This window comes from Macaca nemestrina, chromosome 12, assembly GCF_043159975.1.
Source record: "Macaca nemestrina isolate mMacNem1 chromosome 12, mMacNem.hap1, whole genome shotgun sequence".
Taxonomy (NCBI): Eukaryota; Metazoa; Chordata; class Mammalia; order Primates; family Cercopithecidae; genus Macaca; species Macaca nemestrina.
This window is the reverse complement of record NC_092136.1, coordinates 85,401,784-85,416,881: the sequence shown is the minus strand read 5'-3', so window position 1 is coordinate 85,416,881 and position 15,098 is coordinate 85,401,784. Positions and strand designations below refer to the sequence as shown.

The following is a 15,098-nucleotide window of genomic DNA, read 5'->3' as shown; positions in this document are numbered from 1 at the left end:
AGATTACAGGCATGAGCCACCTCGTCCAGCCTCAGTCCATCTCATTCTTATGAATGGCTGTAGAATTATGTTGCAGGTGTACATCTGATTTATTCCCTTTTTTTTTTAATCTTATAAAAGCAATGGATTGACCATCCTTTTATTTATGGTTGCATTAAGAGAGTTTTTCTATAGAATAAATTATTAAAATTGATGGGTCATTGATAAATATATATACATTTAACATTTTAATAGAAAACACCAAATTATGCTTTATAAAAGTTATAACAAATTATTGGCTTAGTTATTCTGTATTCTTCCATCATGAAAAATGCATCTCGTGTTCATTTTGTATTAGCTGATTGAATAATAAATGGTGATATTGAGCACACTCCCCCTTCCTTTTGAATGCCATATTTGTTTTATTAATTGTCTTTTGATGTCCTTTGACAGCTTCTCTATTGGGTTTTTCATTCTTTTCCATTGTGTTGAATAGTGGTAAGAACTCACAAGCTTTTTTAGTCAGATGAATCTAGGTTTGAATTCTAGCTTCATACCAATTAGATGAGGGACTTCAGTGAGATACTTTAGCTGGTTTACTGACTTTTAAAAAATAATGTTACTTTGAAATAATTTCACTTCCAGAAATGTAGCAAGAATATTAGAGAACATCTGTATACTTTACTCAGAACCACCAGTTTTTAACATTTTGCCACATCTGCATTTCTCTTTCTGTGTATATTCACACAGGCATGCACACACATTTTTTTTCTGAACCATTTGAGAGTGGGTTACATACCTGATGCCTTTTATAGTTTATATCTTTTAATACTTTGGTGAATATTTTCTAAGAACAAGGATATTTTGTTACATATCTGTCAGCTTGCTAAACTGCTTTCACATGGTGGCACACAAACTGATAACTATTTATACAAGAGACTACTTGAGGCTAAAGGGTTAAAAAGGGTCAACATCTTGGCACACTCATAACCCTTTCTACCGTGCTAGTATGCTGTGGCAAAACTGGGAAGGCCTTACTTAAGCTCTGAGTTATTTCATCTGTAAAATTATGATGTTAATTAGTACTTTTCTGTTAGGATTGTTGTGAGAATTAAATGGGATATTGTATCTAATGCTTAACACGTAATGAACACTTAACAAATGAACTTTTTGTGTATTAGGAAAATGTTATAGGTTATGAGTATTTTTCCCTGTTTTTTTAACATTGTTAAAAGCTTTACAGTCTTAGGTGATCAAAACCGTTATCTTCATTTTTATGTTTTTTATCTTTCAAGCAAGCTCAGTGAGCTAAAATGATTAATTATTATGTTTTCATCAGATATATTTATGGATTCAGTGTTTTATATTTTAATCTTGGATTCATTTGGAGTCTACCATGGTAGGAAAAACATGAGGTAAAAGCCATCTTTTTTTTTTTTTTGAGACAGTTTTGCTCTGTCACCCAGGCTGGAGTGCAGTGGCGTGATCTCTGCTCACTGCATCCTCCACCTTCCAGATTCAAGCAATTCTCCCACCTCAGCCTCCCGAGTATCTGGGACTACAGGCACACGCCACCGTGCCTGGCCACTTTTTGTATTTTTTAGTAGAGATGGGGTTTCACCATATTGGCCGGGCTGGTCTCAAAATCCTGACCTCGTGATCTACCCGCCTTGGCCTCCCAAAGTGCTGGGATTACAAGCGTGAGCCAATGCGCCCAGCCTTAGCCAACTATTTTTAAATAGAAATATAGTTTGGGTGGCAAGAAGACCAGACAATTGCTTTTTGTTATTTTCTGTTCTAGAATTAAATATTTTGGGAGTTAAGAGCTGAGAGCTGATGTGTTTCATGTAAGGAGACAAGGAAAGAGAAGAAGAAAACTTGAAGATGCTTAGGAGAGGATTTTATTAGAGAAGGCTAAGAGGATTGCTGGCAATGTTGAGTATTCATTTGAGGTTGATGATCATGAGTTTATAGTTTTGCCAGTTTGCCCAGTTGTGCCGTTTTCTTTACCAGCACTCAGCTATATGTGTACAGGCATGGATTAGTTAGGTGTTTGCTCAGCCAGGATTGTTAATTTGCCAGGTGACTGACATGCAGGGAAGAAAAGAGGTGCAAGAAAGTTAAAGGTATTTGTAAGGGAGTGATTATAATAATGATCTGTGGAATTCTAAGCGAGGTGAAGAAAGTAAAAATGAGAAAGGATCAGTGTGGGTAGTGGTGGAGTTGAAACATTGAAGTTTCTGATGAGGTCAAATAGTTTTTGCCACAGGGATATGTGACCAAAGCAGCTGAAAGGTTAACAGGTAATTGTCACGGAATGAGGTGTCTGAATTTTACCTTTTTTGTTTGTTTGTTTGTTTGTTTTTGTTCAGGTGTGGGGCTAGGATGCTGTGGTTTCTGGGGGCAGTAAGGTTAGAATCAGGAATTTTGACATCAAGATGTTGGATTGGTTGTCCATATAGATGTTGAAGCTAATGAAGACAAGAAAGACTGAGCCAATGTTCAAATCTTCTGTGATGAAGTAGTAACTGGAGGTAAAAAAGTGACTTCAGTAAGAAGAGTTGCAAAAGAAGGGATGGTGTCCTCATCCCAAGCTCCAGCAGCTGGTTCCAGCCAATGCTGTTTAGCACTTGAGAGGAAACAGGCATCCATAAGTTAACATATTGGGGAGAATTAGGCCGAAGCTGATCAGTAGGTGACTACTTAAGGTAGTCCAGTATTTGTTTATTAAACTGTTGTGTCCTGCAAAGCACAATTGTTGCTTTTTATAGCTTAATTGTTTTTTGGCATCTGAGGTCATAGTTCATGGTTTATCGTAGGGTAGAACAGCCATTTATAAGTATAGATCATTTGTAAATTAGGGGAACCTGACATATTTTTTGGAAATGCCTTATTACTCAGCCAAACAGTTATGCCATTATTTCATAGTCTAATACACCTGGGTTTACGTAATGACGCTACCACTGATTAGTTCTGTGATCTTAGGCAAGTCTTGTACCCTCACTGAACTTAAAATTTCATCAACCGTAAAATGGAATAAGAATATCAGTAGAATTTTTATGAGGATTTGAAAATGATAGGGCAATCTCTTGAGTAATACTAAATGTGATATACAATAAGCTCTTAATATTAGCTGTGTACGTTAGCCCTAGTACCTTTCACGTAGTAGTTTTTAAATCTGTTTTGGTGCCGCTAATATTTCTCTATCTTTAGAAATACCTGTTTGGAAATATTTAACAGACTATTTTATTAAAGACTGTCCACTGAAAGTATCTCTTGTGTAATAGCCAGATTAGAATGACTTGGTAAAATTGTTCTTTATTTTGTAGTGAAGTGGTTTTAGTTATCATTTCTGAATTAAAAGCCATTGCTGTTGGGTCATGAATAAAATACTGTAAATAAAGCAGTGCTCTAAGACTTTGTCAGCTCCTGGCCTACAGAGTGTTTAACTGTTTAGTGACTTCAGGCAAATGATTATTTTATTTGTAATTTTTTAAAAAATGGTAAAACTGCTCTTCACACACCAGTGTTTGTGAGGATCAGATCATTTCCTCATGTGAAAAGTGTGCTGTAGACCTTGCTGTTTAATGTAAACTTTTGTTTTTATAGTTCATGCTTTATGTTCTTTTTTAGTTCTAAATGAGTACCTTGACATTTAACATATTATGTTGCCTGTTTTTGTTTTTCCTGCATGATCTCTGCTTTAGTTTTCATAATGACTTAAAAATATGTGGCATTTAATAGCAACTTGGTTCTCTGTTTTAGTAGAGAACCAGGGGAGTTTGAAATGTAGATTTAATTGCAGATTCATTTGTTTATTTCTCTTTTTTTTTCCGTAACAGGGCTGATGGAGTTATGAGAACAATGAACACAGAAAAACTCCTTAAAACTGTACCAATTATTCAGAATCAAATGGATGCACTTCTTGATTTTAATGTAAGTTGATTTATGCTTTTGTAATTTAAGATTTTAAAAAATTAGGTCATTATAATTAATGAGAATTTTTAACTTCAAGTTTTCACAGACTCTAGTTTTTCTCACTGATATCCTATATGGCTAAGGATTTTCTATAAAATAGTCTCAAGTCGGCCGGGCGCAGTGGCTCAAGCCTGTAATCCCAGCACTTTGGGAGGCCGAGACGGGCGGATCACGACGTCAGGAGTTCGAGACCATCCTGGCTAACACGGTGAAACCCCGTCTCTACTAAAAAATACAAAAAACTAGCCGGGCGAGGTGGTGGGCGCCTGTAGTCCCAGCTACTCGGGAGGCTGAGGCAGGAGAATGGCGTAAAAACCCGGGAGGCAGAGGTTGCAATGAGCTGAGATCCGGCCACTGCACTCCAGCCTGGGCGACACAGCAAGACTCCGTCTCAAAAAAAAAAAAAAAAAAAATAGTCTCAAGTCAAATTACTTTTTGATTTTTATGACTGTTTTGGATTTCTTTAGTGCTTCTCTGGCTCTAGAATTTTAAGATATACAAGCTAAAGTAGTGAAAGGATTGATCTGAAAATATATTTTCTTTTAATAATGACTTTTAGATTTTAAAAATGTACAGGAGTATTTTTTAAATGAATAGCCAACTTAATATTTTGTTTTTGTCTATTTAATGGGACTCGAAGCGTGACAGTTATTCAGAAAAAATTTAAATAGCACTTATAATAGCCTGTTATGTAGCTATTGCCCAAGGGCATTGTGTTCCCTGGAATTTTTATTTTAATGACCATGACTTCATCCAAGCTGCCAGCTTTGTCATTTATTTATAATATGTTAGAAGTTAGCACTTTCAACTCTGTTCTGGTTTTTTTTGGCATCTATCTTACAATGTTTTGTTTATTATTTATTTGACATTTTGTTTTAGAGATTGTGAGTGCGAGTTAGTGAATGGAACTGTGACAGTTTCATGCTGAAACAGATTTTTCCTTTAAATTGTTTAATTGCTAGTTTTTAAGCTTCTTCAGGACAGGAACTAGGTCTCTTTTGTTCTCTGTTGTACCCCCATTGCCTATTAGCGTGGCACATAGTAAGTGCTGAGTAAACTTCAACACTATTAAAACTGTAAGATTCAGTAAATCTTACAGGTATTTCATAGACTAGAACAGAGATTATCCAACTATAGCTCACTGCCTATTTTTGTATGTTTTATAAGTGGTTGAAAATAATTAAATGATATTTTGTAACAGGTGGAAATTATATGAAATTCCAGCTTCAGTGTCCTCAATAGTATTATTGGAACACAGCCAGCCTCACTGGTACATATTATCTATGGCTGTTTCATGTCACAACAGCAGAGTTGAAAAGTTGTGACAGACTGTGTGGCCCACAAAGTCTAAAATACTTACCATCTGACCCTTTACAAAAAAAAGTTTGCTGACCCCTACTCTAGAAGGCCTGGGGTATTGATGCAGTTATTCAACATTATTTTGGTTTATATAGAAGCTCAGGGTCCAACCATGCATATTTTTCTTAATATATTGTATTTGTATAAAATTTCTTATTCTTTTCAATGTCTGTATTGTACTTTGTTATATATAACAATTTATCTGATCCTCCTGTTGATGGATGTTTAGTTTTTCTGTTTTTTTAACCTAAACAGTGCTGCACTCAATTCTCTCCTCTCTCTGTCTCTTGCCTCTGTGTGTGTGTGTGTGTGTGTATGTATGTGTGTGTGTGTGTTTCCATTTGTAAACCTATTTAATAGGGTTAACACCCAGAAAAAGAATTTGGTGGTTCAAATAATATAAGCATTTACATTTTTAATAAATATTGCTTCTGTTGCAAAAGGGTGAGCCACTACTCAACAGGTGTCTGTTTTTGCTTTTTCATCTTTTTTTTGTTGTTTTTTTGAGACAGCATTTTTCTCTGTCACTCAGACTGGAGTGCAGTGGCGTGATCATAGCTCATTGCAGCTTCCAACTCCTGGGCTCAAGCAGTCCTGCCACCTCATCCTCCTGAGTAGCTGGGACTACAGGGGTACACCACCATGTTCAGCTACTTTTTCTTGGTTTTAGTTTTTTGTAGAGAAGAGGTCTTGCTATGTTGCCCAGGCTGGTCTCATTTTAAACTGCCAGGCTCAAGCAATCCTCCTGCCTCGGCCTTACGACGTGCTGCGACCACAGGCATGAGCTACTGTGTTCTTTTTTTTTTCATTCTTATGGGCACTGAGTAATATAGTCTGATGTTCAGGAAAGGATATTTTAGTAATTTGATTTGATTATTATATTTTAATTTACCTGATAAGTCAAGTTGTATTTCTTTTCATATGTTATTGTCCATATGTATTTTTTATATTATAAATTGCTTTCATTTACTTTATTTATTATTAGAATTCTCCCTGTATAATGGACAGCAACTCTACTTGATGGTCTGCGGATACTTTTTTTTTTTTTTTTTTTTACCAGTTTTTTGTTTGCCATTCAATTTTGTGCTTAGTTTTTCTGTATATAACAACGAGTTAATTTTCATGTGCTAAAAAGAACTTGGAATTAATTTGGTTTATCTTTTTTATTTATTCCTTGAGATAAAACTAAAAATATTTCCAATATTCTTGTTAGTCAAATGAGTACAATTATTTGGTTACAGCAAAACTTAATAATAATAATAAATAATGTTTATTTATATGGTAGCTACTGCACTAGGATCTTTATGTATGTATTAGAGAAAATAAATATCTTTTTCACTAACTTGCCTAATCCTGGAATTTACTGTATTTTAATTTGAAGGAAGTCTTTTTGTGTCATTTAAAACCTAAGATTAGCTAATTTTATTTTCCAATTTTTCCCCAGGTTAATAGCAATGAACTTACAAATGGGGTAATAAATGCTGCCTTCATGCTCCTGTTCAAAGATGCCATTAGACTGTTTGCAGCATACAATGAAGGAATTATTAATTTGTTGGGTAAATACTGCTGTAGCTTAGTAACATTTCTTATCTTGTGTCATATGGATAAATAATATTGACTGAGTTGTTACTTAAAGCTGTCTAAAAATTTATTATGATATATTCATTCATTGTAACAATTAATTTGGAGAGAAGAGTTTTACACCTGATTATTTCTGCAAGTGATTACATACTTTTATACCCAGGATGTTCAGCAAGTTGAACTTTATTTTTTAGATATATCTATGTTTTTTCTACCCATTTTGTTAATTTTTAGAAATATAAAAGTGCCTTTAAAATTTAGCTGGGTTAAGATAGTAGTAAGTTTTAGGCTGAGGCAGGAGAATTGCTTGAACCCAGGAGGCGGAGGTTGCAGTGAGCCTAGATCTTCCCTGTGTACTCCAGCCTGGGCAACAAGAGCGAAACTCTGTTTAAAAAAAAAAAAAAAAAAAGTAAGTTTTATGTTATATGTATTTTACCACAATAAAAAAAGATGGAAAAAAAATTTTTTTTGTCCCAGAAAAATCATAATCAACTCCATAATGAACTTTTTAAAAAATTTAAATCTGTTTTTTATAGTCTGAAGTAACATGGACTTACTCAGGGATGCTTTAATCTATAGGATAGGGAAATTTGGCTTATTTTTTCACAAGTGAAAAATAAAGGTTTTTTTATAAAGCTTTGGAAGGCATAGTCTTCCATACTATAGTATAAATTAACCTCTTTACTCCTATGTATACATTAAACTTAAATGAACTTTCTGAGTGACATTTGGGCATGGTTAAGTTGTTAGATAATACACTATTAGTAAGAAGATTGGAAATAGATGTTAGTGCTGTTTTAAATGGGGTCAAGTGTGATACGTGTTTACACACAAATATATACTTAGGTAATTGTGAGGAAAAGTATTGTGGCACAGACTGGGAATATGAGTAGGGTCAAGTAATGTTTCTATTTTTTTAATATAATAGCAGCTCTATTCTAATTTGCTTTAAATACCTAAGCTAGCTTAACACTGATATTTTTCTAGCAGGGTGTGTATGTTCCTTTAGAGACCTATTTGGAGCTATTACCTACTCTTTTTTCCTTTTTTTGGGTGTTATATTTTGATGTGAACAAAAGAATTTTTACATTTATTTTGTCAGAAAAATATTTTGATATGAAAAAGAACCAATGCAAAGAAGGTCTTGACATCTATAAGAAGTTCCTAACTAGGATGACAAGAATCTCAGAGTTCCTCAAAGTTGCAGAGGTAAACTGTCTTTAAGTGACTGTCTCCTAACTTGCCTTTTTGTCTGTAAGTATGGATTTTGAAGTCATCACTTACTATCCAAATAAAATAAATGTCTTAAATTTAGTATTCAGTGATACTATTATGCTGTATTGAATTCTGTACCAAGATATGAATATGATAAAATAGTGAATAAAATACGTGCTGTATATTTAATTCAGTAGCGAGTATTGAAAAGTTACCTGTTTTTAAATTGTTTACTCCTCTATAAAATTGAGTAAGTGACATACAGTAGTGCCAGAGATTTTTATGGTTGGAATTAATCATATATTTGAGAATGTTTATTGTTAAATGTGGTAGAGAATATCCAGTATCAGTGCAGGTTTCTTTTCAGTGAGACAGCTGGAGCCACATAGTTCAAAATGTTTTCGTTGGCAGGGCACTGTGGTTCAGACCTGTAATCCCAGTGTTTAGGGAAACGGAGGTGGGTGGATCACCTGAGGTCAGGTGTTCAAGACTGGCCAACATGGCAAAACCCCATCTATACTAAAGATACAAATATTAGCCAAGCGTGGTGACGGGCACCTATAATCCCGGCTACTCAGGAGGCTGAGGCAGGAGAATCACTTGAGCCTGGGAGGCGGAGGTTGCAGTGAGCCGAGATTGCACCACTGCACTCCAGGCTGGGCGACAGAGCAAGACTCTGTCTCAAAAAAAAAAAAGCTTTTTTTCACCAACAGAAATGAATTTTGTGTATTTATTATCCTTGATTGTGAAAACCATGAATGTAGGTAATAGGATAATCCAATTTTGCGGCTCTGCTTAAAAATAATTTTCTGAAATTGTCACAGAAGGCAAGTGTGGTAATACTTGCAGGCATTATCTTGCTACTACAGAGGCGTTCTTAAGGGTTTTTTTGTTTGTTTGTTCTCCCATTCTCCAGCCTCTACCCATCTCCACCAAAGATTTCTTCCTAGGATAATTTGCTCAATTATGTCAAAGTAGTTACTTTGGAATTAGCAAGTTAGTGATTCTAGGCTTTATTACTGTGGTGATATGTGATTCTATATTAGAAGCAATCGGACAGAACAGGATGATCAGACAATAGGTTTATTATTAATCTGCCGTTTCAAGGAGAAAGATCCTTTCCATTTTTTAAGGGTCAGTCACATATTAAAACAAGAAGGTGGTGTTTATGCTGTGATTCTAGTAAATTCTTTAGATAAGTTTTAATTTATTGACATTCCCTCTTGGCCTTTTATGTTCTTTGCATTTGGTAGTTGTAGTTAAAAGTTAAGTTTTTTTTGTTTTTTTTTTTTTAAAGACAAAGTCTTGCCCTTGTCCCTAGGCTGGAGGGCAATGGCGCAATCTTGTCTCACTGCAACCTCTGCCTCCTGGGTTTGAGCGAGTCCGCTGTCTCAGCCTCCCGAGTAGCTGGGATTACAGGTGCCTGCCACCACACCCAGCTAATTTTTGTATTTTTACTAGAGACGGGGTTTCACCATGTTGGCCAGACTGGTCTTGAACTCCTGACCTCAGGTGATCTGCTGGCCTCGGCCTTCCAAAGTGCTGGGATTACAGGCATCAGCCACGGAGCCCGGCCCAAACTTAAGTTGTAAGCCCCCTTCTGTACTCCAGATCTGCTGTTAAGTTATTCTTAGGTGGGATAGACTCTCTGCTATCTATGATTTTTTTTTTGAGACAGAGACTTTCTCTGTCACCCAGGCTGGAGTGCCATGGCATGATCTCGTCTCACTGCAACCTCTGCCTCCCAAGATTCTCCTGCCTCAGCCTCCCACATAGCTGGGATTACAGGTGCCCGTCACCACACCCAGCTGATTTTAGAGATGAGGTTTCACCATGTTGGCCAGGCTAGTCTCGAGCTCCTGACCTCAAGTGATCAACCCACTGTGACCTCCCAAAGTGCTCGGATTATAGGCATAAGCCACCACACCCAGCCTGCTCCATATGATTTAAGAAAAATATGAAGAGTCCCTTGCCTCAAAATATTCTGTTATGAGACTGTCTCTGGGCTTGCAGTTCAATTAGAATGCCTTAGTTCCTGGAAGAAGGCAAGAGTAACGTCTTGAAACATGTTTGAAGAGGACATATATATCAGGCAGCGATTAGTAACATCTGAGTAATAATGAATTTATCAGGTTTTTTTTTTTTTTTTTTCTTTTTGCTGAGACGGAGTCTCGCTCTGTTTCCCAGGCTAGAGTGCAGTGGCGTGATCCCTGCTCACTGCACCCTCTACCTCCTGGGTTCAAACGATTCTCCTGCTTCAGCCTGCTGAGTAGCTGGAATTACAGGTGCCTGCCACCATACCTAACTAATTTTTGTATTTTTAGTAGAGATGGGGTTTCACTGTGTTAGCCAGGATGGTGTCGATCTCCTGACCTCATGATCCGCCCACCTCAGCCTCCCCACATGCTGGGATTACAGGTGTGAGCCACCGTGTATCTGGCCTTTATCAGATTTTCTACTGACATCATTCTGAGACCAACCCCTGAGAGGTCACAAAAGGAAGGGAGACTGATTAGAAAATGAAACACAGCCATGGGACAGAAAATAGTTTTCTAATTGGATGCTAGAATACACAGGAACCATTTCTATCTTTTTTTGCTAGAAATTGCCTAGGGCCTGAGCATCATGAAAGTGTATTGGTCCCAGCACTTTGGGAGGCCGAGGTGGGCGGATCACAAGGTCAGGAGATCGAGACCATGGTGAAACCCCGTCTCTACTAAAAATAGAAAAAATTAGCCGGGCGCAGGGGCGGGCACCTGTAGTCCCAGCTACTCGGGAGGCTGAGGCAGGAGAATGGCGTGAACCCGGGAGGCGGAGCTTGCAGTGAGCTGAGATCCGGCCACTGCACTCCAGCCTGGGCAACAGAGCGAGACTCCGTCTCAAAAAAAAAAAAAAAGAAAGTGTATTGGAATTGCTTTGTGAAGACAGTTATATCCTGATTAGATATCACTTGACATTTTTGTAAACCTGGCCTACCTGACAGAACATGAGTTTTTAAAAATGTTATCTATGGTGATTTCTAGGGAAAACATGTTTTATGGAGAAAGACAAAGTCGATGTCTTCAGGTTTGTTTCTTAAATTTTTTTTTGTTTTCCATCAAAGAACTTGTTCATGGTCAGGCTTTCTCATTCTTAACATATTTATCGTATTACACATAGAAGACAGGGGAGTTTTCAGATTGTGACAAAGTAGCTTATATATAGGTATTCAGAAGACATAGGAATGGTAACTTAGATTTGTTGACTTTCCAACTCCAGTTTCCCTACTGTTAACAACTTCTAGGGCCACCAAATAATATCTAAGCCATTGGAAATGTTGAGTATTTTTGGAGATTAAATATCTTCCTGATTCTTAAGAAGTCTGTTTAAAATATTACTGGTACTAGCCGTGATGTCATTTTTCCAAATTTTATTTATAAAATATTTTTATTATAATTTATTAAATACAATGCTTCTTCTTACAGCAAGTTGGAATTGATAGAGGTGATATACCAGACCTTTCACAGGTAAGTATATTGTTAAAATATCAATCCACTATCTGTTGTGTACGAGCTGTGAAGAGTATTAAGATAAGTAACATGTAGCCCCCATTGTCAAAGGGATCAGTGCAGTTTTTGACCAATTTTAACATTTTGATGTATTCCTAAAGATTGTTCTAACATTATGACCACATCAAGTGATCTGCTTGCCACTTACATTTGTGGCCTACCCACTGTCATACCATTTATTCAGTCTCTTCAATCACTGTTTCTTTCCCATCATCATCATTTAAAAAAGGAAAAAAAAAAAAAAACTTTTTGGAACCTGAATTTAGAAAATGATATTTAGAAAAACAATTTTCACTATACTGCTGGTAGAGAATTATACAGTATTTATTTTTCCTGTTTTAAACTTCCACTTTGACTGTTTGACTCAGTTGGGAGAATTAAATAGGGATAAACTTCAAAACATAATATTAGATTAAGAGAGTAGGGTTTGGGATATGTCCAGATTTCAGTCTCGGCTGTGCCATTAGCTGGCCCTGTGACTTTGGGGAAGTTACTTTCTAAGCTTCAGTTTCATCATCTGTAAAATGAAGATACTACAGTACCTACCTCATACAGTAAGTAGTTCAGGGGATTAAATAAGTTAATGCCAAAAAAAAAAAATTTAGAGCATTAAGCACACTCAACTAATGTTGGCTGTTTTAATATTGTCTTTATCATCATCATCATCAAAAAGTTTCTAAGAAACAAACTTCATACCTGCTGGTTGTTGTGGCTTATTCTCTGTTTTCTTTACTGAGTATTAAGAATGAAAGTACCTGGCATAAACTATCCTTGTAACATTTCCATCAACTCTGTCAACTGTTGACATCTGTTTTACCTTGTTTTGAATTGTTCCAGGACATTTTTTTTTATGTTTCTTTTTGACATAGAGTTTTGCTCTTGTTGCCTGGGCTGGAACGGCAGTGGCGTGATCTCAGCTCACTGCAACCTCCACTTCCTGGGTTCAAGCGATTCTCCCACCTCAGCCTCCCAAGTAACTGGGATTACAGTCTTAAGCCACCATGCCCAGCTAATTGTTGTATTTTTAGTAGAGACAGAGTTTTGCCATGTTAACCAGGCTGGACTCAAACTCCTGACCTCAGGTGATCCGCCCACCTAGGCTTCCCAAAGTGTTGGGATTACAGGCGTGAGCCACTGCGTCCGGCCTCCAGGACATCTTTTATTTTATTTTTTTTTTTTTTTGAGACGGAGTCTCATGCTGTTGCCCAGGCTGAAGTGCAGTGGCGCGATCTCGGCTCACTGCAAGCTCCGCCTCCCGGGTTCCCGCCATTCTCCTGCCTCAGCCTCCTGAGTAGCTGGGACTACAGGCGCCCGCCACCGCGCCCGGCTAATTTTTTGTATTTTTAGTAGAGACGGGGTTTCACTGTGGTCTCGATCTCCTGACCTTGTGATCCGCCCGCCTCGGCCTCCCAAAGTGCTGGGATTACAGGCTTGAGCCACCGCGCCCGGCCTCCAGGACATCTTTTAAATGCCTTGTTAACAGTTATTACTGAGCTTCTCTGTACTCAGTTGTTCTGATTCTTCCCTCTAATGTCAAGGCTAAGAGTATGCAATAAATCTAGTCCTGGGTTATATCTAAGTAAAGAATCCTGTATATGTCCACTTGAAATAAATTGGCTTTATTAAGAGCAAGCACATTATTCTGTGTTGAACATGAGATAAGTCATTGCTTGAATAACGTATAGTATAAAATGATTTGGCAACTTTAGATTCCCCTGTTACCCACCCCATTTGTTGTGCTTCCCTTATGTTTAAAATTCATTGTCCTCAGGATAGATGTAGAAGTTACAGGCCATCATCATGTGTCTGTGTATGTTAATATTCACCCTATTGTAATTAGAATAGAGTTCTTTAACCTCTGTTCCTCTTTTCCTCTGTATTGATGATCTCTAAGCAAAGGGAACTTACCAGGCATTCTTTGGGTGATTCAGAAAATTTTCAAAAGTGAATAAAACAAAGCTGTTTACACTTTAGGGAAGATGGTGGTAATGCAGAAGAGTGGAAATTTGAGATTCTTTACTCTTTTTTTGTTGTTATTACATATTCTTTCAAGGTGTAAAGCATCACATTTTCTTCACTCTTTGGGTTTTGTTGGGAGAGGGGGAGAACAGATAGGCTTTTGCTTTGTCACCCAGGCTGGAGCGCATTGACAAAATCATGGGTCACTACATCCTCAACCTCCCAGGCTCAAGTAATCCTTAGCCTCAGCCTCCTTAGTAGCTGGTATCACAGGCATATGCCACCACACCCAACTAGTTTTTAAATTTTTTTGTGGAGACAGGGTCCCCTTATATTCCACAGGCTGGTCTCAAACAACTGGGCTCAAGCAGTCGTTCCACCTCTACTTCCCAAAGTGTTGGGATTACAGGTGTGAGTCACTGTGCCCAGCCTCCTCACTGTTTGTCATGTGGATTTGACTTTTAAAGAATAGCCAGATATATTTAGAAGGGATTTTAGAAATGGTTTGTCTTACTTATCATAACTTGGTAATTTAATATTTTTATTTGTAAGCCACAGCTTAAACCCTTCAGAAAAAAGATAAACTACAGTTTCTATGACCAGAGTTTCAGTTTAGGATTTGGTACCATAGTAGTTAATTATGTAGTCTTTAAAGTCAGAGATACCTTCCCTATCTTGGCTTCTGTTGTGTATCAAATATGTGATCTTGGACAGATAACTTAATCTTCACTGTCTCAGGTTGTTTATCTGTAAAATGGATATACCAGTAGTGTCTGCTTCATAGATTCAGTGACTACTACAAGGTAGCTAGCGCAGTACCTGTTGTGTGAGGAGAGCTTTTTAAATGTTAACCACTATCATCAACATCCTCCTTATTTCTGAAAGCTCTAGAGACAGTGCTTTGCTACATTTTTGCTGGGGCTGTAGGAAGTGCTTATGTACTCTCATTTCAACAAAGAAGTTCGTCTTCCAATGTAGTATTTGGTTTTAAATGGTTTTCTACTGTATCTCCCTTGGGCTAAGGTCCTGGTATATAGAGGAAATAGTGGATGAAAGAAGTTGTTAAAGTCATAAATGATAGAGAAATTAGTAGGTATTGCCCCTTTAACTATTTTTAGATCCTGTAATCCAGAAACTGTGTCTCAAATCATGTAGAATATTTAGGGTAAGTAAACGCTACCGATGCATTTGCTTCACTTCTAGTGGACAGTTCTTAGTCTGCACACTGAAAAGGTTTCCTTTTGAAAGCTTTCTTCATATTAAGTTGAGATTTGACCTGTAGCCTGAGTTTAAAATAGTCTTCTGTTAAAAAAAGGTAAATACTCATTTCAGTGCAGTTTGATAAACATTTGTGTAACCAACACATCATTCAAGATAGGAAAATTCTATTTCCCCAATCCTTATGCCCCCTTCCAGTCACTTCTTACCCACCTCCACAATCACTGTTTTGTTTTCTAATAGCATAATTTTGTTGGTTGT

At 37.1% G+C, this 15,098-nt stretch overlaps 1 protein-coding gene across 16 annotated transcripts in view; it reads left to right on the top strand.

Annotated features, from left to right (window-relative positions):
• LOC105468864 (phosphatidylinositol binding clathrin assembly protein) overlaps positions 1 to 15,098 on the top strand; it is a 112,850-nt gene that overhangs the window by 50,568 nt on the left and 47,184 nt on the right. For all 16 annotated transcript variants that reach the window (XM_011719342.3, XM_011719337.3, XM_011719335.3 and 13 more), the window contains exons 5-8: positions 3,822 to 3,915; positions 6,761 to 6,872; positions 8,000 to 8,106; positions 11,577 to 11,618. In XM_011719342.3, coding sequence (XP_011717644.2) covers positions 3,822 to 3,915; positions 6,761 to 6,872; positions 8,000 to 8,106; positions 11,577 to 11,618 — 355 coding nt within the window. The remainder of the gene's footprint in view (positions 1 to 3,821; positions 3,916 to 6,760; positions 6,873 to 7,999; positions 8,107 to 11,576; positions 11,619 to 15,098) is intronic.